Genomic DNA, 27,712 nt, shown 5'->3' on the forward strand with positions numbered 1-27,712 from the left:
AAAAAAAAAAATATATATATATATATATATATATATTTTTTTTTTTAGTTGTAGACGGACAGGATATCTTTATTTCACTTTTTATGTGGTGCTGAGGATCGAGCCACAACCCCAGCCCTGGCTTGACCTTTTTATAGCAATTTTTTCCTCCAGAAACTAGTTCAGGGTCCTACTGAAACCATCTTAATCCCTTCCAATAGTATCACTCTAAGTGACCTCTTAACAGTGCCATACTGGGACCAAGTTTCCAACACACAAGTTGGGCAGGCCTACTTAAACCATATTGATACCAGAGCGTACTGGTGTAAATGTTTTTGACTATGTAAAATTTTAAAAATATATGCTTCTCTGGGCTGGGGATGTGGCTCAAGCAGTAGTGCGCTCGCCTGGCACGCGTGCGGCCCAGGTTCGATCCTCAGCTCCACATACAAACAAAGATGTTGTGTCCGCCGAGAGCTAAAAAATAAATATTAAAAAAAATTTAAAAATAAAAATATATGCTTCTCCTTAGTGATGTCTTTAAGATACTATAGTAAGTTGCCAAAATTTTTTTGCTTTATTTGCTTTTAAACAACATATACTTTTTTTTTTTTTTGTACCAGGAACTCTGGGACATTTAAACACTGAGTCACATTCTATCCCTTTTTATTTTTACTTGAGACAAGGTTTTGTTAAGTTGCTTAGGGCGTTTTGCTTAGGGCCTCGCTAAATTGCTGAGGCTGGTTTTGACCTTGTGATCCTCCTGCTCTCAGCTTCCTGAGCTGCTGGGATTACAGGCATGCACATTGTGGCCAGCACATACCTATCTTGAAGTAACAATTTTTGAATAGGTGGTACATTTCTTAGAAGGGACTTAGTTTACTTAGTTGTAAAACTGCTAAGAGTTGTGTATTTTATTCATTAGAGATTATCTTTCTTAGAACATATTGTTTACCCTTTTTTAAAAAAATGTAATTTCATGAGCTTTGGTTATCTAATCTTTCTAGCCCAACTCTAGATATTTTTTAAAGGATAGTAGCCTAGTGATAGCTCCCAGATCTAACTAAAGGAGGTTAAGAATGGAGAAACATAAAAAAGAGAGAGAAACTAAGAACCTCTTAATGCAAGGACTTTAGCATCACAGTGTAAGGAATCTCTACCTGATTAGTTCCTAAGGGCATCATTGTATTTTTTAGTACAGCATATCAACTATTATTAATAGTAATAACCCAGCATGAGGAAAAGTATCTCTCTCTTAACCAGAATACAGAAGAAAACAAAATTTTTAGGTATTGCTTTAAAAAAGTTTGTTGCTTAAGTAAATTTTAGGTAGAGTGTTCTTTAGTTTACATTTTAAAAAATTGAGGGCTGGGGGAATAGACAAGTGGCATAGCACTTACCTAGTGTGCATGAGGCCCTGTCTCTTGATGGGCCAGGTACCTGAATATGTGTTTCATTAAATCTTCAGTGACCTTGCAAGTGAGGTTTTATCCAACTATCCCCCCACATTCCCCCTCCTCCTGCTCTTCTAGAGTGTAGAAGACATGTTCAGAGTTAAGTGATTTACAGGGTGACTTCTTTTTAATTCATGAGTCATCCACCTGTTTATAATACATCATCACTTGGCTTATCTGATGATACTTCAAGTTCGGCAGGTGCAAAAGTGAATTAAGAATCTCCCATTAAAAACAAAACAAAACAAAAACCTGTTTCTTCTCTCTCCCACTGTGCCATTCATTGATGGTATCACCTCACCTGTCTGACTTTCTTGGAACTATACACAGATCTTGGCCTGGCAGCAACAGGCCATGGCTATCTTGCAATTTCATTCATGTGTTCATTTTATAAATATTGACTGAATACCTACTGTTTGCTGGGAGCTCTTCCAGGATCCAGGAATACAGCAGCAAACAAAACAGACAATCCGTACCCTTGTGAAGTTTGTCTTAAATAGGAGATAAGTATTACACTAAATAAAATAAAATACATATATCACATTGTGGCAAGAGTGTGTGGTTGAAAATGGCGTTGTCAGGCAGGCCTCACTGAGACACACTGGAACATCTATGCATTGTGTACATTTAGAAATTAGATTTATGTAGAAATCTGGTTTTTGATTTCTCATGAAAATGTGACATTCTAGCAACCAGAGCTTTCTACACCTGTTCCATGTCCAGTCAACTGTAAAGGCCATACAATCTTTCCCATCATTCCCGCAACTATTATCTTTGTGTTGAGGTCTTGAACATTTCTTTCTGCTCTTTTGCTTTAACTCTGTTACCCTGTACCTGTTCTGTACACCAAAACTAGTTTATCTATGTAGAACACACTTACATGTACTATGTGTGGATATATTGTGTCCCTATTCACTAGATAAATCCATGCTTTCAGGTTGCTCCATAATCTGGTCTTGGCCTGCTTTCTGTTAGAACTCCTGGGGGTCCACTCAAAATAAAAATTCAGTGTCAGCCATCTCTGGACCTAAATTAAGTATTTGCTTTAAATGGCTCCTGCTACCTCTATGTGTCCAAATCACATTCTTATTTTAAAGTATTCTGTAAATACTTGCTTCCCATAGCCAACTTGTGCTTTCTCTTGTCAGAACAAAGGAAATTTTTCTACTCCAAATTCTATTAGCATTTTGTGCAAACCCCTTTTTGTGTTTATTGCTTAATGACCAAATCTTGTATTCTCATACTAGACTTCACTTTTCTTGAAGACAGGCTGTGTTTAAGAATATATATATTTTTTTGTTTGCCTAATGGTGTGTATGTAGAAGGTGTGTAGAGTGTGTCGTAACCCAATTCTGATTAGACATAAAGCTTCTTTGATCTTTTGTGGATTTAATGGATCCACTCTGCATTCTCTATAGCTCAGCTTAATAGGATCCTGTTAATTTATGTGAAAAGCTAAAAAATAGTTGTAGAAAAAAACAGAACAAAATGCTTCAGCTTAGGAGATAGTATTGATTACCCTTCACACTGTAGTATTTTCCTTCGAGATAGAGATAAATGAGCAAATTTTTTCTTAATTCTTTATATTATCCACACACTTAGATTCCATTACTCATAGAAGACTTCCCCCGTAAGCCTTTTATTTTTCTGCTTATTTTCTCAATAGCTTATTTTTATTCTTATTTCTCTGAATAAAATTCCCCCTTCTAATATGAAGAACAAAAACCTTTAAACAAACCCCATACCTTTTATATTTAAACTCATTTAAGCCAGAAGCCTTTCTAATAAACAGGAATCTTTTTTTCTTCACTTATAACCAAAGAAGTGTCTTTGTTTAAATTATTATTTTGCCCAGAGGCTGTTTGTCATGGGTACACAAAAGCCATACTAGTCTTCCTTCACCATTGTTGGATCACTCCCCCAACCCAGGACTGGGTATTGAACTCAGGGCCTCATGCATACCAGGCAAGCACTCTACTACAGAACTACAACCCCACCCCTTTTAGAGACAGGGTTTCATTAAGTTGCCCAGGCTGCCTGCAACTTGGGATCCTCATGCCTCAGCCTCCTGAATAGCTGGGATTACAGGTGTGCGCCACCATGTCCAGCTGTGGTTGGAGTTTTTATAGACATTTTTGTGAAGCCACTTAAATTTGATTACTTCTGGGTGTTAGCTATTTTACTTTCTTTGGCAGATTTTTTTTCAATATGAAGTCTTTGGGTTTTTTGTCTTTTTTTTTTTTTTTTTTAAACCCAGAGGTACTCAACCTCTGAGCCACATCCCCAGCCCTTTTTTGCTGAGGTTGGCTTTGAATTTGTGATCTTCCTGCCTCAGCCTCCTGAACTACTGGGATTGCAAGTGTGTGCCACCTTGTCCAGCAATGTAAAGTGTTTGGATCACTTAGCTAGCTTTTTCTTCCCCAGACTAAGTGTTGTACCTTAGGAAAATGTTGGATCATTTTATGAATTCTTAAGAGAGCTCTAGTAACTGAGTTTTTCTAAAATGTCATGCCTATTCAAAGCTAGAGTTCTGAGGCTGGGGATGTACCTCAGTGGTAGAGTGCTTGCCTAGCATGCATGAGGCCATGGGTTTCATCCCCATCTCTGCTAAAAACAGAGTTCTGTTTATAACTGACTATATTTTTAGGGTTTTTTTTTTTAAGAGCTTTTTTATTATCGAAAATTCCAAATATAAACAAAAATAGTATGGCAAACCCCATGTATCGAGCAATCACTCAGGTTGAGTAATTATGAACTCAGGGCCAATACCATTTCTTCAGTACCTTTTGTACCCCTTTTACACTGTATTATACCCTAGATTTAATACATTTAAAATAGTAAATATTTCAATATGTATTTCTAAAAGAGAATAATTCTTTATAACCCCCAAATATTTTTGTGATAGTTTCCTATTAATGGATTAACGGATTTCCATCTTTTACCAAGAAAAGTAGGTGGTGAAGATTGCTGAATTTCTTTAACTTTCCTGTGTGATTAATCTCAAGAACCAGAAACAGACAGGTCTGAACCTAGAGAGAAAAAGCTGTACAGTTTGCTGCCTCTCACAAAAGCAAGTTCTTTAAAATCCCAGTCCCTCCCTAAAACACTACTCTAGAATTTATTTTATAAACTCTTATCACTAAGCTTAGGATATGATGTGTGAGATCTGAGTCTTTGGCCTGTCAATGTCAATCCTGTGGCATAGGCTTAGCTCTTGGCTCCCTTTCTTGAAAATTTCAGAAGTATATAAAAATTACTTCTGAAATCCTCATGGATGAATTTTGCCAGGAATGTCAGTTATCTCTTGACATTTTGACATTTACCTTTAAATTGTGTACTCATAATGCCATTCAGGAGAAATAAGGTGCTGGGTGATAGGCATTTTAAAAGTGAAATGGACTTGGGTTTCTGGGAATGTTAATCACTATTCTTCTGAAAATAGTGATAATCCACAATAGTGAAATGCTAAGTGGGTAAAAACTAATATTTTGTGATAACTTAGGTCGGAGGTGAGTAAAATATGATTTATGTTTATATAACAAATTTTTGCCAGAGTAGCATCCAAGAAATTTTTATATTTTCAAGTTTTGAAACTGAGAAAGTATTAAAGGAACCTTCTGATTGAGTTTCCACTAGTCTACTAGCCTGACCAACCCATCTCAGAAATAGATTGTTATTTTTGTCATTTTAACCAGCCTTCTTATTTTCTTGCCCTTGATTTTGAAGCAGAAGGGAAAGAAACTTGTGGTCTCTACCATAAATACTCATGGTAACAGTAGTCAAGTAATTTTATATTTTTTGTGGCAAGTCATTCGGTGGTGATGGAATGACTTATTTTTAATGCAGTGTTATTCTTTTGACTAAACTTTAATTTATCCCCCTTCTGATTTCACATCTGTATCATTCCAAGATGTCCTAAACTTAGCACAGTGTCTCATTTACCAAGTTGGTAGAAGTTTTAAAAGTTTTATTTGGTTTGCTTTCTCATATGAAATGGACTATTTGGGCATGGTGTAGCTGAAGAGAGACTTACTGTATCTGACATGTGGGTTGTATTAGGCATCATAGGGAAAAGGGAGTGTTGATTTTCTAATTTCACTTTAACATAAGTTATGAAAGTAGAATCATCTTTGTCAAGTAAATGTAAGTGTGGAAGTAGATCCTAAACAAATAACAAAATAGAAGAAACCCAGGTATATTGCATTATTTGGGTAAAGGATGGAAAAGATATCTTCAGTTTTCCAGAAGTGACATACATGAAATAACTCATAATTTTAAATGATTGAATAATTGCTTATGGATCAGTGTCATTTATAGCAAATTATTTCTGATTGATGGAGAATACTGCTAATATAGATTTTATATTACAAAATTAGTTTGATTTCTTTTTTAAACTAATTTTATCTTTTAACTTGCTCTATTCTTTGATTATCTTTGCCAGTTTATATAGTTTTGCCTAATGGCTAGGATATCTTTACCTATGCCACTATTTTATATTTAACTTCTAGATACCCTCAGTTGAGCAGAAACAACATTGATGGAGCCAATGGCCAGGGACACTAGGAGACCCTTGTAGAAGCCTATGTAATACAGATGACTTATATTTCATTTAACCAGTTTCCTGTTGATAGAAATTTAGGTGGTTTTCCATCTTTAAGGTTCAGGTTTTGCTATAAACGTTTGTGTGTGTATCAAAAGCACTTCATTAAAAAAAAAAAATGTACTGGGGATTGGACCCAGGGGTGCTTTAACACTGAGCTTCTCACAGCAGAGTAACCACTATCCTAATTTGTAATACTACTGATTCATTTAGCTTGACTGTAGTATATATAAACAGAATCATACCTGCTTTTTTGTTTCTGTGTTTTTTTCACTTATCTGTGAAACCCTTATGTTTGTGTATCAAGTCATTCTCTTCGTTGATTTGTGGTATAAAATTCTGTTGGATGACTATACCATAGTTTCCTGTTTAACTTTTGATGAACCTGTGATTGTCTATAATACTTGGATATTACATATAGTGTTGTGCACTTTCTTAAACATGTATTTGGAGAGCATGGCTGTACGTATCTGTTGATATATACCCAGGGATAGCACTGAGGGGGCACAGGACATGCCTATGTACAGATTCAGTGCTGCCAGCAATTTCTCAAAGCAATGAAACCATATCACACTCTCTGCTGGCTATTTGAAAAAAAAAAAAAATTAGGGCTGGGATTGTGGCTCAGCGGTAGAGTGCTCGCCTAGCACATGTGAGGCCCTGGATTTGATCCTCAGACCACATAAAAATAAATAAAATAAAAGATATTGTGTCCAACTACAACTAAAAAATAAATATTTTTTTAAAAATTAACTTAAAAATATGAATAAAAGAATAAATTTATTTTAAGTTGTGGAATATGGTGCTAAAGTTGACCTCAGAAGTAAAAATTCATACTCCACTGAACACAAGATTTTATCTATTTCTTTAATCTTTATTAATTTTATAGTGAAAAATCTTTTTAAACTTAAGTGAGTTGAACTTTTTTTTTTAACATTTATTTTTTTAGGTGTAGATGGACACAACACAATGCCTTTATTTGTTTGTGGTACGAGGATCGAACCCGGGTCCCTCCTGTGCTAGGCGAGTGCTCTACCACTGAGCCACAATCCCAGCCCTAACTTTTTTTTAATATCTATTTTTTTAGTTGTAGTTGGACACAATATATATTAAAAATCCTTATTTATTTATTTATGCTGGGAATTGAACCCAGGGCCTCATGCATGCTAACATACCCATGCTCCACCTCTGAGTCATATCCCCAGCAAAATCTACATTTTTTGGTTGTATGCTATATATTTTTTCTCCCTAGCCTTTCCTTTGTCTTTTTTATCTTTTACAATATAAAAGTTTTAAATATGTATAATATCTGCTAATCTTTTCCTTTGCGGTTTCTGGCTTTGGTCTCAGGAAGGCCTTTTCCATAGAAAAGTATTTTCTTTGTGTGCTTCTTGTTTGTTTTTAATTTTTATATTATAACTGGAGTTGACCCCCCCCTCCCCCAACACACACAAACTCACACAAGGATGCTTTTTTAAAACTTTTAAAATGTTTTAAACATGTTGTACTTAAAAACAAACAAACAAAAAATACTGCATTAGCTTTGGGATATTTTGTGGGTGTCAGAGGGTGACTCTTTGGTCAGGAAAAATTTAGTATATCAGAGCAGGCATCTGTGTGTCATTAGACCAGTGAGAAATGATCCCAGTTTTCCTATGTGAATATTATTTGAGTATGTTTGTTATGAGAATAGTTTTCAGTTAGAAAAGCATGAGACTAAATTAGTATAGTCTGGATTATATAATTTAAATATCTCTTGTGGATACTATCCAAGGCTCTCAAGCAAGAACTTTACCCAAAATATACCTGGTCTCTTGCAGTTTGTATTGTGGCCTATAGGACAAGGACTTGGGGAGCCAAATATTTAATTTCAAACCTTTAAAAATATCATTTTTTTCCATTATTTGAGATCATTTAAAAATTTTTGATTTATCTATTTTGTATATTCATATGTGTAATTAAAATGTAATTGGCACTGCTGATTGAGAAAGATGATACCTGTTCTGTCATTTCTGGTTTTCTTCTTTATTGTTACATTTAGATTTGAAAAATTCCCAAAGCCATACCACCTAAAATTCCTATCGTAGTGTCATTGTTGAGTTAGTCCACAAAGCAAAGACTTCAAATAGGTTTTAGATCAGTAGCACTGTCTTCTACTAAGACGGATTAATTAGTTTTCTGTAACTGAGTCAGTGAAGCGGTGAGAGCTCCAGGCCAGGTCAGTTTTTTAGGAAGAGAACTTAGAATTCTGAATTACCTCTCTGTAATTAAAGCCCTGGACCACACCAGAACCTAAAGGCAGGTCTAAAGGGGATGGAGTCTGGGGAGGAAAGGAAAGAGTAAGTGAAAATAAATACAACAGATAAAACAGTCTGCCTTATAGTAAAGTTGTATCATTAATTATTTTTAGTATTTCATAAGCCAAGGAGAAAGTTGTGGGGACTTTCCTTAGTTAAATCCTTAATTTTAGGAGCATAGCACTTCTAGTTTAGGAGAATTTTTAGTGACTTACCAGACATGCGAATTTGACTAAAGAGTACTGAATTATGTTAAGGGCTTATTGGGGAGTAGAAGGTATAGTTAGGAAAAATATTAAAAGTGCCCATTTTTCATTTACATATAGGCAGATGTATTCTTCTTATACATTTTCCATATTTAATCTTCACAGATTAAATGCTATTTTCCCAATTCGCAGGGTGAGAACAAACGGCATTATTTTTTTGTAGTTGTAGATGGACACATGCTTTTATTTTATTTGATTATTTTTATGTGGTGCTGAGGATCAAACCCAGTGCCTCATGCATGCTAGGCAAACGTTCTGCTGCTAAGCTACAGCCCCAGCCCACAAAGGGCATTATTTTGTCGAGGCTCACAAACCAAGTAAGTGACCGTCCTGGGATTTGAACAGCAGTCTCTCTCTGAATCCAAAGTTCATTCATATTCTTTTCATTAGAGTCAGATGCCTTCTAAACTACTAGAGCTGTTGTGTATTGTATTGTGTTGTGTACTGTGTATCAGTATCATGTCAAGTTTTGGTAACACTTTAGTTGGCATATCTTGAGGATGTTATCAGTAGTTCTTCCCCTGATATAAAGCCTGTGTACTTTCCTTTACCTTCCACCTTAGCATTGAGAGTAAGCATGAGGTTACAATCCTGGGAGGACTCAATGAATTTGTAGTGAAGTTTTATGGACCACAAGGAAGTAAGTATATGTGTTCTTTTATAATCTTTTATTCTTAAAGACAGAACATCATGGACAAATAGTAGCATGTATAGTTTTTGCTGAAAAGTAAGTTCAGTTGAACTCTAGAACCAGTGAGAAAACCAATTTCTCATCATAATTACTTTATACACTTTTCTTTCTAATGAGCTGTGAGAGTGATTTCTGGGAAGTGCATTTTGGGTTTTGTTGTTGTTGTTGTTGTTTGTTTTTGGGGATTGAACCCAGGAGTACTTAACCACTCAGCCACATCCCCAGCCCCTCTTTGTATTTTATTTAGAGACAGAGTCTCACCAAATTGCTTAAGGCTTGGCTAAATTGCTGAGGCGGACTTTAAACTCGTGATCAGCTTCCTGAGCTGCTGGGATTATAGGTGTGCACCACCACACTGGACATTTTGTTCTTGTTTTGTTGTTGTTGTTTTTTGGTGGGGCTTGGCTGAGATAGGAGAAAAGGGAATGTAAGTAGCTATTACTTACCAGATTATAATGTTTAATAGAATCAAATAAATTTGAAAGAGAAAATCACTGCTGATTTTCCAACTTTTGATGTTTTAAAGTACATAGAGAACCTACTGGTTATAGTAGGGTTCTGACTCTTTAAAGAATTAATTTTGAGTGTTTTCAGAAGAGATTAGGGTTTAACATTTAACTTATACTAAGATTTATTTTCTAATTTAAGGACACAATTCTGATGTTTAACCTTTTTTACTTTTATTCTAGCACCGTATGAAGGTGGAGTATGGAAAGTTAGAGTGGATCTTCCTGATAAATACCCTTTCAAATCTCCATCTATAGGTATGTGAGTACTTGGTTTGGTTTCTCTCCTTAGGGAATTTTGAAATCTAAGAGGAAAAGATATCCTACATTTTGTGGGAGATATTTCTAGAAATGATGATTTAACTGAATTTTTGGTTGGTTAAATCAGTGACTTGGTGGGGACTTCCACAGTGTGATAAAGGACATATATATACACACACACACACACACACCTCTTTGCATGATTATAATGACTTACAGTGTAGATTTTTCTCTTTAGGTGTCAACGAATGGTATATAATAACTGTTCTAATTTTGTCATCTAAAAATCCAGCCTAGATCTTACTTCACTTTGGTTAACCCCAGTTCTGGGTACTAAGCAATGAAACAACTCTTTCATTCTCTCCAATCTTTTTAGCCTTATAAACAGTAGACAGAAGAATAGCAACCTCAGTGTGGGATTATACAAGAGGTTTCCTTGCCTTCATCTTCCTTATACCTCAATTTGTGATGTTATTAACCTATCTCCTCCACTGAGGTGTGCTCAGTGATAATTAAGTTATTTTAGTACTTCTGATTGAAAGTGACAACTCTAAATATTTGAGATTGTAGAAGGATAGTTCTCTCATTAACTTTAGTAAACTTTTTTTAACTTTAGTCTATACGTAACTAAAATATTATAAAATATTGACCAATTTTAAGTAAGAACAATAAAATAAAATTGGAATATATTGAACAATCTTTGATGATCCGACTGAGCTTTGTACTGAGAACAGCCAGAGTTAAAATATCTTGGTACCACTGTAACTGTCTTCAGAGCTAAAGCCAGATAGATCTCCTGGCTGCAAACAACAAAAAAGTTTAAAAAAAAAAAAAAAGAACCAAAGCTTTCTGAAGTTTTGATTTCATTTCATGCTTCTGTATTTCTTTGTAAGGCAAATAGTACAGAAGAGTTAGGATGGTCACAGACTTAAGTCCAAAAGCGGTAACCTCTTCCTTAATATCTAACTACTTTACATGCTTTAGTATTTTATGCTTTAAAAATATAGAGCATCTATAAATTTGTTCTTAGACTGGATAAATTTTGTGCTCATTTCCTTGAGTTTGTTAGGTGAGTTTTCTAAACCAGCACTCAAGAAGATACTTTATGGATAAATGAATCTGAAATTTTTTCATTGGTTTAGGAGCTCCAAGTTTTAGAGTTAGGAATGGTGAAGTGGTATCATGAGGTGTGTAGTGTTTGAAACAACTCAAGAGCGCATCTGACTTTAATAGCTGTGTGGTTGAGGGCATCGGCCTTTTCTTGCCTCCAATCCATGACAGCATGTTGTAGTTCCCTGCCGCTAGTTTATTCATCTCTTAACTTGAGAGGGGTGTTTCTATTCAGACATTTGAAACATGTATGTAGTCAAGTGATATGATCTTAAAGCCTTTACAAATTACCCAAACCATGTAAATTCATTCAGACACATCTCATAAATACATTGACTTAAAAAGTAAAAATTAGCCTTCCAAATCCAGTTTTGTTACACCACATTCCTAGTCAGAGAGGAGACAGTAGAGCTTATTGAAATTAGTACTTAACCTATAGAAATGCAGTTGCATATCCTGTACAAAAGTAGTTATTTCCCAAATGTTGTTATTGTTCCAGGTAACATGATTGATTCATTTTAGCTTTTTAAATAAAATAGATAAAAATATCTACAACTTTATCCAGTATGCCTTTTTCCTCCTGATGCTGTGGTTAGAACAAGGGCCTTGTATATGTGAGGCAGGTGCTGTACCTCTGAACTACACCCCCATCCCTAAAATATCTAAACTTTAGACACTGCTTATTTATTAACAAGCCTGTGTCCTTTCCAAAAAGTCAGTGACCTTGTATAAAATTGACTTGGACAGCTGGGCGTGGTAGTGCACGCCTGCAATCCTAGCAGCTTGGGAGGCTGAGGCAGGAGGATCCTGAGTTCAGAGCCAGCCTCACCAAAAGTGAGGTGCTAAGCAACTCAGTTAGACCGTGTCTCTAAATAAAATACAAAATAGGGCTAGGGATGTGGCTCAGTGGTTGAGTACCTCTGAGTTCAATCCCTGGTACCCTGTCACCACCACTGCAAAAAAATAATTGTGGCAAATGGACAGACCATCTTAACTTCATTAGTTTCCTTTTCCTTTCTGTGTGTTTTCCGAACTTGGTAGTGTCTACAAATGTGTATCATCTTCTCTTAAGGAAGTAGATCTAGTTGAAATATTTGTACAAGCTGTCCTTGTTTCCTCCAGAAGATTGCATAAGAGAGTTTTAATCAGTTGTGAGGGGTGACCCATTTTCAAGTCATCAACAGTATAATTACTGTTGATGTGCTTTAAGCATTTCGAAAAGCAGTGGCTCACTTAGAAAAGGCAAGTTTTCCTTTTTGAGTTGTGTAGATGTTAAATTATACAGAAGGGAAAGGAAATAAAGTAACACATTCTTTTTAAACCTTGTTTCCATTGTATCTGGCAGATGTACATTCCTTCTGAGCCAAATTTTAAGCTCTTATATACTAAGGTGTAGCTGCAATGGGGACTATGTAGCTCAGTGGTATAGCACTTGTCTAGCATTCATGAGACCCTGAGTTCAATTACCAGTGTAGCCCCCCCCCCCAAAAAAAAAGTTGAGATTAAATGTTTTTAATGCTTACATCTTGGAATTTTTAAATATATACCTGTTTTAATTGTGTGTGTTTGTGTATATTTTCTAATTGTATAAATGATCATATCCATTAAGGAATGTAAGAAAGTTGTGAGCAAAAATAAAGGAAAAAAATTAAAACATTTCATAATTTTATGCCTTAAATGGGTATCATTATTTATATTCTTGTCTGTTATTTAAAACATTCCTCTGCATATTGAATATACATTCGATATAATTTGACATACTTATCTTTGGGATACTTTTTGAAAACTTAATTTGAGAAGATTTTTAGTAGTTGCCTGATTACGTGAGATGTTCTTTTAAACAATTTACATCTATAAATAAGTTCTTATTTTCCCCCAAATAGTGACATAGCTACCCCAAATCCTCTTGGGAAAGAAAAGGAATATAAATGAGCACCTTGGGAGGTTATGGACTCTCTTTTCAACCACTTAGAGCTCATCTTTACATTCTCTTTGAATATCATAAGTAATGATGAATCTTGATGCTTTGAAGCTACAAATGAATTTTTGAAATAGCTAAAGGTAATTTAATCCCAGAGAGATGAATAGAAAAACTGAGTAATATCAGTTGGTATAAAACTGGTCCTGTGGGTATTTCCAAAGAGAAATTAGAAAACTTTCTTTAATCAACTATAACATCATTGAAATATTTACATATTCTTCCAGAAAAGACTGCTTCGAAAGGAATCATATTTAAGTCTCTTAAGTTCTGAAAAGTCAGACTGACTTTTATCTTTTCACTCAGAAATATTTCCTAGAGTACTTAGCAATGCTGCTGGGGATTAGTGACCATGTAGAGTTAAAAGTGAGTGATTAGACATTTATCACTGGTTATCAGGAATGAGAAGTTCTGGACCCAGTTCTCCTTGACCAATGAAAATTGTTGTTCCTCTTCTAGAAAACAAGATAATTGAGTACAGTGGTGCATGTCTGTAAACCCAGCTCCTAGGAAGGCTGAGACAGGAAGATTGCTTGAGCCTAGGAGTTCAGGGCTAACCTGGGCAACAATAGAAGTGATACCCACGTCTCTTTAAAAAAAAAAGAAAAGAAAAATGTGATGTTGGAATTAAGTTAATTCTGTATGCTTGATACTGACCAGGACATTAAATACTCAGAGTGTATGGGGTCCTTCTGGACATGAGGAAAACTGTAGGCGGCCTTTACCAGTTAGAAGATGAACATAAATAAAATAGCACATGTTCTTTGTGTATTGGGGGAGGGGGGCATACTAGGGATTGAACCCAGGGGCACACTGTCCCTGAGCTATATCCCCAGCGCTTGTTTTTTGAGACAGGTCTTGCTAAGTTGCTCAGGCTGTCCTTGAACTTGCGAGCCTCCCATTTTAGCCTAAAGTGTCACTGGGATTATAGGTGTGTGCCAACACATATTCTTTGGTGGCACTGTTTCATTTTGTTTTGTTTTTGTGGTGCTGAGGATGGAACCCAGAGCCTTCTTCTTTACATGTGCTAGGCAGGTGCTCTACCACTGAGCTATGCCCGTGGCCCTTCATTGTGTTTTTAGATGAGCTGTGAGTGAGTCAGTGCCTGTTTATAACAGGGTACAAGGAGGAAATGGGTTTTATTTAAAAGAAAATTTGTTTTGTATGTTGAAAGTAGTCTTTAAATGCTTTGAAGATGTGAAGGTGCATCTGAGAACTTTAGTATCCTTTCAGAACCTCAAGTAATTCCCCAGTCCATGAAGATTTTATTTTATGCAAAGATGTTGTTGCAGAGACTGTATTATTTATTCCCTACTTCTCCACACTCACAGTTTTTACCTAGTACATGTATACTTAGCTTAAACTAAGGAGAAAAGCTTTCATCAAAGAAAATACAGACTTGCAGTTCCAATGGAGGTGAAATAAAGATGAGTGATCTCAGATAAAAAGATAAAAATTTTAGTGTTAAAATTTATTTTTGAAAATTAGAAGTATCCTGAATAGCCCATTGGTAATAAACTAGTTAAGTTATACTATAACATACTATGTCTTAATGGACAAAAATGTTTTACAACCATTACTCACGTTTTAACACCATCTTTGAGGAACAAAAAGGAAAATGCAAATATTTTCCATGCAAATTTCAATTGTGAATGTCAGAATATTGGCTATAGTTATCAGTAACTGTTGAGTTAGAGGTTAAAAACATAACTGCTCTGTAATTTCTAAATAGTCTACACTGTGTGCTTTTATTACAAAAGTAAATATTTTTTTAAATATTACAAAGGCATGACCTTTGAATGTCCTGTCCGCATCATTGTCTGCACTTCTGTCTTTCATTCTAGAAAGTCACCAAGCTATCCTTGGCCAGAATTCCCACCTGGTAGCTTGCTAAAAACCTGTCTGACCTGCAGGTTTCCTACCAACCTCCTTTTTTCCTTTAAATTTTAATTGTGTATGCAGGTAAGTGTGCATACTCTTTTCTTTCCTTTTTCTTCTGCTTATAGTCTAATTTTACACACTTCTTCATTCCTTTTCTTCCCCCCTTCCCTCTTCTCTTGGCTTCTCTAGCAGTTCTCACCATACATCTTTTCCTTTGACTCTTCCACTCTCTCCCACCACCCTTGCTCCATGTTTCTCTTGAAGAGGGGCCCAGTATAAAGCTAATGATGGTAATAAGCCTGAGTCAAGGAAAAAGAAAATTGCAAGTCTAATAAAGATACAAAACATTAGATTCAGGGCTTTTAGCCTATGAAGGTCTTGAAAGTACCATGAAGTCTTCTTCAGAATGTATAGTAGTTGCCCTTAGATCATATCTACCTAAATGCTAGATAAAATTAAATTGTTGTTTTATCTTATATTTAAATAATCATTGCTGGCCAGTGGATTAATAGAATCGCATTTTGCTAATTTCAGATAAAAATGTAGAGTATTTTAGGATCTTTTGCAAATACTATTAAGACCAGCATGGGACCCATGTCACCATTTACTTTTATTTTAAAAATAGGAAACTGGGGCTTGGGTTGTAGCTCAGTGGTAGAGCACTTGCTACAAATGTGAGGCACTGGGTTCAAACCCTAGCACCACATTAAAAAAAAAAAAAAAAACTGAACAAAATAAAGGTATTGTGTCTGTCTACAACTAAAAATATTTTTTGAAAAAATAGAAAACTGTCTTGAAAGATGTAGTTCACAAGTCTAAAAACTAGCTTTTGAAATGCTACCAGTATGTATCTACATGTTCTCAGTGAAGAAGGTCCTTTCCTCAGAGCAAGCTGTATGTAGTCTGTCTAGATTGTAATTTAATTCCACAGTGGAGTGTGCAGGAGAAGTGGGTGCTTGAGAACACTGTTCTGGAGAGACTACATAATGGTGATCTAAGAATGTGAATAGAATGGCCAGAAAAAATCCAGCAAGCCCATGCAGTGTGGAATTTGATGTAAGTGGCATACATCAAGAGCTAGCCAATCATGTATGACTAAAAAAAAATAAAAATAAATCGTATGTTAAAAAAAAAAAGAGCTAGCAAAACCCAGGCAAGTAAATGGAGACAAAATGAAAGTCACAGGCAACAGTAAAATAGTTAAAATATTATAGTGAGCTGTATAAGTGGCTGTATAGTGTCAAGCTGTACTGTGGTCAAGCTGTCATCTAAATAGGATGGTTTAGGTTGTCCTTTCACTGGACTTAGATAACTTGTCAAAATCCTTTTTAAATCTCCCAATCTTGTCATAGAGTTGTTTTTTTTGTTTTTGTTTTTGTTTTTGTTTTTTTTAGTACTGGGGCTTAGACCTCAGAGTCTCCCACATGCTAGGCAAGTGACTCTACCACTGAGCTACATTCCTTTTGAGACCAGATCTCACTGTCCAGCTTGGCCTTCCAACTTGTGATTCTCCTGCCTCAGCCACCCAAGGAAGTAGGATTACAGGTGTGAGCCAACCTGCCTACCTATTATCATGTTTCTTCATTGAAAAACACTTTGATAATCAGTGAGCCATATATATATATCTTTTGCCAGTGATTAAGGAAAATGATTCAATCTTTTTTATTGTTAGAATAGTAGACTCTTCTGAAATAATTTTTTTCCCCAATATGGCCAGAAATACCTTACACTATTTTTGGAGTGTAATTTTATAATATGGTATGACTAAACTAACTATAGAACTTAGAATACTTACCATATATTTTCTATGTTCCTCAGTGAAAACATTCTACAGTTACTCCCTCAAGAACTAGTTTGAGTAACTTAAGTGAGCAGTATTTAGTCAGGGTGGAGAGGAGTGTGTCATTCATGAGAGGTGTTGCTTACTCATTTAACAAAGGCCTATTTGGGCCACTGTATTTCCACAAATAAAATAAATTCTTGGGCTGAGGAAGCAAAATTTCATTAAGATCATCTGTATACTTCTTTACTTCCATGACCTTGGGTTTGAATTTAGTTCCTGTCTCAATTAGTTATATCACTACACAATAGCAGTTATATATCTTTTGAATTCCAATCAAGAGAAGCAAAGTTCTAGGAGGAAAGTTTTTTTATTTAATAGTATTTTTAAAAATATTTTTTTAGTTGTAGATGGACACAGTACTTTTATTTTAGGGATCAAACCCAGTGCCTCACACATGCTAGGTAAGTGCTATGCCACTGAGCTACAACCCCAGCCCTAGGAGGAAAGTTTTGTAAATGTTCTTTGAGATAATGCTCTGAGAATATAGCCATAATTAAAAGCTTTCTGTTTACTGATGTTCTGAAAATGAGATTTTTCAGGATGAATTTCTAAAAACTTAGTCCAGTTACTGAGGTTTAAGAGTCATCTGACATGATTTCTTCTGATTCCACAAATTTATTGGATTCCTGCTGTGTACTGGGCATTATTCTAGGTGTCAAAAATTCAAAAGTGAGCAAATTAATCTCGACACTTTCTTTCAAGGGAAGAAGATATAGCAAAATATAAAATTTTGATAGCTTTATACAGAGAATTGATGTAATAGAATAGCTACCTTGGGTTACATATTTAGGAAAGCCTCTCTGGCAAAGAAAACTTAAGCTGAAACTCAAATAAAAATATAAGCCAGCCCTGATCCCTATAGACTAGGGAAAGAGCATCCAAGCAGAAGAAACCACAAGTGTCAGTGCACTTGGCTGATGGGGGCTAGGTAGAAAGTGAGGTGTAATATAGGGCCCAAACATAGGCAAGGGCTTTGTAAGCTAGGTTAAAGGTGTGAATTTCATTTTGTTTAATGGAAAGATTGTCATAAGGTTTTAAGAAGAGTAAAAGGTTAAGTTGTTGTTGTGGTTTTTAATGTTTTGGCAGTACTGGAGATTGAACCCAGAGATGCTCTACCAAGCCCTTTTTATTTTACTTTGGGACAGAATCTAAGTTGCCCAGATTGGCCTTGAACTTGCAGTCCTCCTGCCTCAGCCTCCTGAGTCACTGGATTATAGGTGTGCACCACTGTGCCCAGCAGATTTCATTTTTAAATGATCACTCTACTGCTATGGGGAAAGTCAGGGTGACAGGGTAAAAGTAAAATTATACAAGCTATTATCAGGAACAGATTTTCTTTCTGATTCTTCTGTTCTTCCCCACCGCCTTGTTCCATGTTTCTCTTCAAAAAAGAGGCCCGGTTTAGAGCTAATAATAATGGTAATAATATTAAGAAGCTCTGGTCTATATTTTTGTAGCTTTAAGGAAATTTGGCTATATTAAGGGTACCATCCAAATTGAGGAGAGGCATACCTAAAAGAAGTGGGGTAGGTTCTGTTTTTTTATATTTTTAATGGAAGATTTGGAAGGATATTTAAATGTTCTTTGTAGGGAGTTGTTTAGAAAAGAGGGAAGCTTGGTGATGCTGGGGATTGGAAGGAGGATTGGAGGAGCCATGCCTTTGGAAAGGAAAGGGCAAGGTCAGAGCACAGAGGACCGTTGTTGGCAAGAGCATGAGCATTGGTGTGAGTGTTGAGGAAAGAGAATAAAATATGTATGCAGGGAGGATTTTAGAAATGGAAAGTAGGGGGTTCTGCCAGTTGGCTCCCATCTTAAAATGGGCAAGGAGAGAAGGATGAGGGAGGAAAAGGAAGTGGGAAATTTGCAGAATGAAGCAAGTGAAAAACTCATTGAGTAATGGGGGGAGCAAGGTGCTAGAGAAAGGAGAGAAGAAAGTTGTAGGTGATGTGGAGTTCATAGCAGGTAATTGATGAGCCTATCTTGACAAGTTGGTATATATTTGTTTATTTACATCATACCTCCCTGGCAGTTCAATAGATAGGAAATCCATTAAGGCAGCTCCGGCTCTATTTAACTGATAGCACTCACTCCAGCAAACACTTAGGGTTTGATAACATTGCCTGTTCCAAAGAATGTTTGAATAAGTAAGTGAATGAATTTCTACTTAGTGGCAGGCACCCTCATGTCCAAGTATAGTTGGTCCTCCAAATCCAAAGATTGTTGTTTTTTTTTTTTTTAGGTGTAGATGGACACAACACAATGCCTTTATTTTTATGTGGTGCTGAGGATCGAACCTGGGTCCTGCCCATGCTAGGCGAGCGCTCTACCACTGAGCTACAGTCCCATCCCAAAAGATTCTTTATCCACCGATTCAACCAACACCATGGATCAAAAATATTCTGGAAAAATAATTTGCATCTATACTGAAAACATTTTTTCCCTTGTTATTCCCTGAAAAATACACTATAACAATGTAGCAAGTAGATTGTATTATATATTATGAGAGAAGACATAAAGTATATGATATATTATATATGTATATATACACACACTTTATATGCAAATGCTGTGCCATTTTAGAGTAGGGACTTGAGCAGATTCTAGGGGAGGAGGTGAGAACCACTCTCCCTTGGAACTGAGGAATGAGTATAGAGAGAGTATGCATGATTGACTTGCTCCAGTTGTAGATTTGCTGGATGGGCATTTTGGAGGGGAGAGAGCAGGGGATTTTTCAGAGGATTGCTAGAGCATAGTGGTAATAGTGATGGTTCTTAATCACCTTAGAGGGACAGAGGACAGAGGGTGAAGTTTAGAGTGCTGGCGGGTAGAAAATGGATCAATAAGTTGGAGTTCACAGGCAAAAGACTAGTTCATGGGGTAGGAAGCTCCTTCACAAGGACAGGAGACAATGTTAGGGGAGGGAATGTCTGAATTTGTGATATGGGAGGTAGAACTCTTTATAGGGATAACAGTTCAAGGTATGTTCTGGGAAATGTGAAGTGCAATGAGAGGAAAGGTCATTGAGGAGAAGTATAAGGAACTGAGATGCCAGCGTGTCAGATGTGTGGTCTTAATAGTAATGTGACTGAAAAGGACAGGATTTGAGTGAAGAGAGGCTTAGGGACCAGATGCTAAAGTTTTTAGGGAAGAAGCCAGTGGTCAAATTGGCCTTATTGATATGAAAACCTGCTTTAAGTGATCTGCATTATCTAAATCCATTTCCTTTCATCTTACTATTAGAGTACAAACAAGCTTTCCCTCTCCTCCTCTGATAGTAACCTTGCTTTTGCTTATTACCATCAGAGGACTTTTCCATTTCCTTCTGGAAGTTGACTTATGTTCATTTGAATTCTGCCTTTGACAGTTCGTTATTATATATCTTTCCATTTGCTATATAAAAATTCCATCTTACTTGCTGCCTGGGTGCCTGCTTTAAAGTGGGTGACCTCTAGCTTTTTGAGCTGGTTATTCTGATGTTGTTTTGGTATTAAGTCCACCTTTTTTCCTTTTAGGATTTGATATCAGAATGGAAACATGTATTCTTGGCTTTCTTTTTCTTTAGTTAAACTGAATTTCTGTTAAAAACGACAAGAGTAATGTCTTATCTCCTTTTGAAAAACTTGTTCACACAGTTTAAAGATTTGTTTATATTCCTGGTATTGGTGAAAACCATATTGTTAAAAGGAACTTTAGTGATTAGGTCATCTAGTCGCCTCATTTGAAGGATGGACAAAAATGAGGCTGAGATATATCATTACTTACTTGTTGCAGAATCTGCCTTCCATTCTCTTGTTGTTTTGTTTTGTTCATTTTCTCACCATACCAAATGCAGTCAGAATGGTCTTTTAAAAAACCATTAGAGTAACTATATTTTCCATTTCCAGTGTGAAAAGATTATAAGCATATCCCCTAAATCAAAATATCCTCTAATATTCTTAACAGTACCTAAAGGCTTAAGAGATGGATGCATAGGGCAGATAGTTTCATTTTTAGGATAAGGAAAGTGAGGTGGAATTACTTGCCTAAACTCTTTAAACTGAAACTAACATCAATGAATGCTTACTGGAATATATCATTAGAAAACGTAGACCACATATTAATTCATTTAATCTTCATGACAGTCCTATGATATGTAGAGAACATTATTTAATCTGGTTTTAGAAATAAGGGAACAGAAAGTCAAAGAAGTAAGTTGTGAGTGGTAGAGACTTGAAATTGGGTCTTGTGATTTCAAGTCCAATGTGTTCTATATTGTCCTGCCTCTGGCCATGAAACTGCTGCTGGATTCCACAGTATGGTTATACAAAAGACCAAGAGACTAAAAGATAAACTCTGGAAATGGGAAAGAGGTTACAGTCTTCCAAAAATGAAACTGTTGGACAGTCAGCTAAGGTTCTGATGATCTGCTAGGTCAGTATAAGGATTATGCTGTTGAAGGATAACTCTTCACCTTTTCTTAGTTATAAATGAACTTTTCTTATCCATCCAGCCCATTCCTCAGATTCTATATTATCAGAGAGAAAGGAAGAAACAGAAAAGAGGACCCCTTATGAGTTTAGATCTCCTGAACACACACAGGATCAGTTCAGAAGTTCCCATGACACAGGGCATTGAGTGAGCATCTTGCTTGGTTCCTCACCCAAGAAGAGACCAGCCCAGGTCCATCTCTCCTGAGTAGGAAAGGCCCACCTCTCTGAAGACACTTCTGCCCAGGTGCAGGCTGGGCCTGGCTGTCTGAGGTAAGATGAAAAATTTGTTAGAGTGTGCACTAATGCACACTAATAGACACAGCCTCTGGCTGTCACAGATGAGACTGGCAGCATCCCTACCCTTTGAATCAGCTGCAGTATTCTGACTCAAGTCATCTCCATGTTAGGAACTGAGATCCAAGTTACTAGCCTTTAAAAATTTTTGTCTGAGATATTACATGGAAAGATAAGGTCTGATGTTTTTGTGTGTGTGGTGCTGGGGATTGAACCCAGAGCCTTGTGCATGTGAGGCAAGCACTCTACCAACTGAGCTATGTCCCCAGGCCAAGGTCTGATCTTTAATAAATGTATATAGATTCTTTTCTTTTTGATGTTGGGGATTGAACACAGAGATCTCGTGCTTAATAAGCACATGCTCTACCACTCAATTACACCCTAGCCCCTGAAAACATGTTTTAAACAATCATACCTAGTTAAATGGAATTAAGTCATTTTGGTTGTGAATAGTCTACCTTATGTGGGCATTTGTCCTAAAGGTAGAAATATCAGAATGACTTAAATATTTTCACACAGTAATCATAAACTTACCATTAAGTTACATCAGGCCACAGCTGCTTTAACCATCTTAGTACAGGTCCATTGTATTCCTGGGAAGCGAGCTCATTTTTGCCTTTGGCACTTTTCATCAGCTTCCACTAGGGTAGACTTAGACAAGTGACAAAGAAAACACGCTAACTTCTCATTATCGTCAAGGTAATTTTGAGTGAAGTTTCTAGATAGATCACCCACAAATTTGATCATTAATATCCCCTCCCCAAATAAAGGAAATGAAAGCATTAAAAGATTAATTTTCATCTCATTTATTCGCATATTTACCTCAACATTAGAAGTTACTCAGGTGTGTACAACTTTGTACAGAGCCCTTTTGGGATTGGATATAGAAATAAGCTGAAATAAAGGGGCTGGGGTTGTGGCTCAGTGTAGAGCACTTGCCTCATACGTGTGAGGCACTGGGTTTGATTCTCAGCACCACATAAAAATAAATATAGATATTGTGTCCATGTAAAACTAAAAAATATATAAAAATAGATAAGCTGAAATAAAAACCAATTCAGCATGATTTGGCTTCATGATGTTTACTTTCTCTTCTGGAGCAGTTGAGTATTGAAGTGGAATAAGCAAAAGCACAGAATAGTTTTCTATTGTAATAATTTGTGTGTGTGTGTGTGTTTTAAGATAGTTTTGCATCGATTAAGCATGGTTTGGATTTCTTCTCCTAGCTAGATATTTATTCCTATTGTCATCTCCCCCCCCCCACACCTTTTAATAAGTAGCTAGAGCAGTGCCTGAGAATAATATCCAGAAGATTTAAAGGAGTTATCATTTTCTCTGATGGAGATAAGTGAAATATATCATTAGAAAATGTAGTAAATAAAATCTCAAGTCATATAGATTAAAAATTATTTGGTGGGCTCAGGTAGAATGCTTGTCCTAACACATTTGAGACTCTGGGTTTGATCCCCAGCACTAAAAAAAAAGGAAAAAGACTTGCCGCTTCCTTTTATCATGTTTCCAAAAAAAAGAATTTTTTTTTCAAAATATGTTCTCTTAAAATATCTTCAAAATAGTTCCTAGTTGAATGGAAACAAGTGTTGGGAAAATTTTCTTCTTGCAGACATATTCATTAGTGTGGTGATAGCCTTGCCAAAAGGAAGGAGAACATGCCAGGGCAAACACTGGGTCCTGAGAATGTTCCTTCTCTGAATTCCTAGCCTGTTCTTTCCCAGTCTCCCGTCCTGGTCCAGAAGTTCCATTGTTGGCATTGTTGTCCAGAATGTAAATGAATGCCAGAAATACTGCTCACAGCTTGTCCAAGAACAAATGCAAAGGAGACATGTTCCTTTTCATGGACTTACTTTGGATACATTCTTTTAAACAATTAAAAAAGTTTGGAATAAGGAGAGGTCATTTTAATTTAGAAAATGTGTTTTGATAAAGTCCTCTGGTCTCAGAACTCTGTTCATTATAGTTAACTCCTAGATTTTTGGTGCTGACAGGACCTTTTAAAATAGAATAAGAGTGGGAATTTTGGAAATCTAGCTATTTTTCTTTATAGATAAAGAAACATACCCCAGAAGTGAAGTGACTGACCCAGGGCCTATGGTTGAGAGCAGAACTGGGGTTAGAACCCTTGTGTACTACTTTGCTCTTTGCTGTCTGCTTCTGCCCTCTGTTCCAGAGCTCATATGGTATTTTAGTCTTGCAGGGCACTAGGGACTGGGCCCAATTCACTTATTACTAAAGCATGTTTACTAAGTCCTTTTTGGGCCTGTCTACTATGTACTCCTAGACTCAACCAGGCCAAATCTAGATTTAATTGAAAACAGTGTAAAACCTATATTCATTCCAAATGTATTCTCCAGGCCATGGTCAATGAGGGAAGCACTTTAATCTTTTAAAGACAGTTTTGATAAACATTTAAAGTTCTTTATCACAGCTGTTTTCTTGACTTACACCTTTAAGGTGCCCTGTGGCATCAAACTGTTGAAGCTTAATTCATTTCTAGGATTCCCTTTCCATTTTATGTGAGACCAGCCATTCCTCATCTTCTTTCCCCAACACTGAACTGCTATGAGCTGATTGAGCTGTTCTCCAACTAGCCTTTCTTTTTAAATTCAATGATATGGATACTATATTAGTATGTCAGACACTAGCTTCAGTGGCTTTGTCTCCCTCAGAATGTAAAAGAGCCCTCAGTGTGCTGATCACCTCTGTGACCCACTTCTGGTCTTATATCCCTTATTCCGTTTCAGTGTCACTAATGCCTTTGCTGACCTTCAAATGCATTAAGCAAACTCCTGATATGCTTTGCACTTGAGCATTTGGGCTGAGTAAATGTTCTTCCCCTTGGTGCTCTTGCTCCTCCTTCAGAATAAGGCATCTTCTCGGGAAGGCCTTCCCTCACCATCATGTTTAAAATTGCAACTCCTATCCCAGCCTTCCTGTAACACTAGCCACTTTAATTTTTTTTTTTTAAGTTGTTGATGGACTTTATTGTCTTTATTTGTATGTGCTGCTGAGGATCGAACCCAGTGCCTCATGCATGCTAGGCGAGCACGCTACCACTGAGCCACAACCCCAGCCCCAACGCTAGCCACTTTATAACCTAGCACTTATTTTGTTTCTGCAGGTGATTCTCATCTGTAGCCAGCATCAGGAACTTTTGCCATAGATACTCTCCACTAGGTATTAGTTTTAAGGGTTCTAACAGAGGCAGGATTTTAAGTAAGTACCAAGAACATATTACTTGGTGCTGAGGATATGGCTCAGTTGGTAGAGTGCTTGCCTAGAATGCACNACTGAGCTACATCCCCAGCCTTTTTTATTTTGAGGTAGAGTTACACTAAGTTGCCCTTGCTGGCCTTGAACTTGAGATGCACCCACCTCAGCCTCCCAAGTCACTGGCATTACAGGCCTGGACTGCTGCACCCAGACTGAAAGTGATTTTTGTTTAACTATTGACGTTACACATTATAGAAATTTAGGAGAGTCAAAAGAAGAGAGAAATCATGGGGGAGTCTCTCAAAAACGACTACTGTTGACACTGGCCTTTCACATCTTCTCAATCCCACTTCTGGTACAGGGGTGACAGAGGGAGTGATAGGATATGGAAAATGCAGGGGAGAAAAGGCCTGCACCATCAAGAATTGGACACTGCTAATCTTTGTTCATATTTGCTTCCTGTTTCTTGTCTATGTGCATGCTTGTATTAAACATTTAAAAAATAGTAAATAATATACAAGCACTTTGTCCCTTTTTAAAAGGAATATAGTGACAGATAAAATCATTTTTAATTGCTATTTCCTCTTCTGTTCCCTATTCCCACCATGGCCATGGCCCTGTACCCTACATGAAATACTTTTACAACTTTGATATGTTTTTCCATACTTAAAGCATGGAGATAAGAATTATTGCTTTATTTTAGTATGCTGTAACTATATGTGTTTTTTCTTTTTAACTGAGCTTCATCTCTATCCAAGTTAGTGCATATTGGTCTAGTTGATTATGTTTGGCTGTATAGGACTCCCAAGTGTATGGGTACTTTATAGCTCATCTCATGTTCATGAGGTTGAATTTGGTTCTAGGCTTTTATAACAATGCTGCTATGAATAACTATGGCCATCTGGAACTTTTCCCCCTGTTTTTTAATATTTAGGCATGACCATTTCTATCAGCTTATTATGATCTCTTTGTAAAATACATACCCCTTAAGTCTAGACTTTGAAACATCTTCATTTTCCTTAATGAAAAATTAATATTGAACCTGGCTTTTGTGTTGAGGGGCGGGTGGGGGGCATCTAAAGAATTTAAACACTCTTCATTATAGTAGATAAAACTGTTTCAGTACAGAGAGTAAAAAGAATGTAAAAACAGAAATTGAAGCAGGATTAGTATTTGGAGTAGCTAGAGCAGTCAAAGACTGGAATATTGGAGGTTTTGTATTCTTTTCCCACAATTGCTAATTCGAATAAAGTTTCTAAGATTTTTGGAGATAATGTCCATGGCAGCTCACTTGCAGCACTTGCGGTGCTGCCTCTCTGCATCTTTAAGACTCTTCCCCTTTCCACGTGTACCCTGTGTCCATACCTTATACACATTGCATTTATTTCTTCCTGGCTCTTGTCCTTCTTTAGTGACCTTTTGGAGAATGGTGTATTGTTTCATTTTTGTACCCTAAAAAAGCACAACTGCTGTCATGTAGGTGTTGCTGCTATGTTTCGAATGAGGGAGTGAACCTGTGGGGATGGGTGAGGGAAGGTGGGGTTGGGGCACAGCAATAGCAAAAACTGCTGCAGTAAGGAAATAAAGTGGAAAAAATGACAATATGACAGCTTTGACAATAGATCTCTGCTTTAGAGTATTGTCATTTGCATATACAAATATTGCTTAAATCATTGATTCTAAGTTAGAAAATAATTTCTCCTTGCAATTTAAACAGCAGTACATTAAAATCTGTACTTGTTTTTTAGGGGGAAAAAAATCCCTGACAGATACAGCCATCTTGAAGAATTTTTTAAAACTCCTTGCCTAATTTCTTAGTTGCCTCAATTTTAATCAAGATTGGGTTTCCTTGAATGAGTAGACAAAATTAAAGGAAATATTTTGGTCACTTCTTGTGAAATCCTTTGTGGTTTTCAAGTGGTGTTCCTACAACATTTCAACAGCTTCATTCATGTTCCGTACAAGGTGTAGCCTAATGATGACTGTAAATGAGCCTCAGAAGGAGAAGTTCAAGTGCAGAACCTAAAGTTTAGAGCTTGAACAATAAAACTGTGTATGTGTGGTGGGGGGTTGTCAGTGAAGTTTCTTAATGTTTATCATAACACTAGTTATAAATCATTTAGTATTAAAAAAATCTTCTTTGGCAAGTACCTTCATAGCTTAGGAAGCACTTGCTTTTAAGATTATTTTGTATAAAGCTTCATTACTCCCCAAAAGTTGTTTGTTTGTTACTAGAACTCTCATATATTTTAGTTAATTGGAGCCAACAGAATATAGTCTTATCAATAGCCAATGATCTAAGGTTGAAAGTATTGGTTTATGAGTATTATCACCTTTTTCCTTATCATACTGAAGTTGTTTCTGACATACTTTAAAACTCATTGTTCTCTGGATACTTTTTGCTGCTAATTAACATCTCTTTTTACAGGATTCATGAATAAAATTTTCCATCCCAACATTGATGAAGCGTAAGTAACTATTTAAAAATGTTTACATTTTAGTAGCAACTGCTTTTGATTAGAGTTCTTTTTTCTCTCCTGGTTATGAAATAATCTGTATTTATCATCTAGGATTTTATGGGGGAGGTGGACTATGAGTGTCATTTAAACTGTACAGTCCTAGGGATATGCTCTTTTAAACTACTGAGTTCTGGTTCGCTGTACATTGTTAATTTTTTCCATTGTCATGCCTGCATCCTTCACTTCCCTTGATATCCAGCTAACATTTGCAATGTTTCACATCTTAGTTCTCATCATATAGACACAGCTCAGAGATCTGTTTTTGGCATACAGATTTGCCATTTTTAGCCCATAAATGTATTTCTTAGTTCTTGAGAGAAAAGTTTTGTTTCAGTT

The 27,712-nt window shown here is 36.4% G+C and overlaps 1 protein-coding gene and 2 long non-coding RNA genes across 4 annotated transcripts in view; 2 read left to right on the forward strand and 1 right to left on the reverse strand.

Annotated features, from left to right (window-relative positions):
• The window catches only part of LOC125611653, a 21,433-nt gene extending 14,440 nt beyond the window's left edge, over nt 1–6,993 (forward strand). Inside the window, exon 3 of the long non-coding RNA XR_007341889.1 lies at nt 6,983–6,993. This is a non-coding gene — a long non-coding RNA (uncharacterized LOC125611653). The remainder of the gene's footprint in view (nt 1–6,982) is intronic.
• Nucleotides 1–17,741, reverse strand: part of LOC125611652 — a 24,541-nt gene extending 6,800 nt beyond the window's left edge. Inside the window, exons 1-2 of the long non-coding RNA XR_007341888.1 lie at nt 17,731–17,741; nt 2,563–2,567 (exon numbers count right to left, since the gene is read on the reverse strand). This is a non-coding gene — a long non-coding RNA (uncharacterized LOC125611652). The remainder of the gene's footprint in view (nt 1–2,562; nt 2,568–17,730) is intronic.
• Ube2h (ubiquitin conjugating enzyme E2 H) overlaps nt 1–27,712 on the forward strand; it is a 98,734-nt gene that overhangs the window by 51,242 nt on the left and 19,780 nt on the right. Inside the window, exons 2-4 of one of the 2 annotated variants that reach the window (XM_015493832.2) lie at nt 9,160–9,236; nt 9,977–10,051; nt 27,286–27,325. In XM_015493832.2, coding sequence (XP_015349318.1) covers nt 9,160–9,236; nt 9,977–10,051; nt 27,286–27,325 — 192 coding nt within the window. The remainder of the gene's footprint in view (nt 1–9,159; nt 9,237–9,976; nt 10,052–27,285; nt 27,326–27,712) is intronic. The other variant, XM_015493833.2, reaches the window with a different exon arrangement.

The sequence above is a fragment of the Marmota marmota genome, unplaced genomic scaffold, assembly GCF_001458135.2.
Source record: "Marmota marmota marmota unplaced genomic scaffold, marMar, whole genome shotgun sequence".
Classification (NCBI taxonomy): Eukaryota; Metazoa; Chordata; class Mammalia; order Rodentia; family Sciuridae; genus Marmota; species Marmota marmota.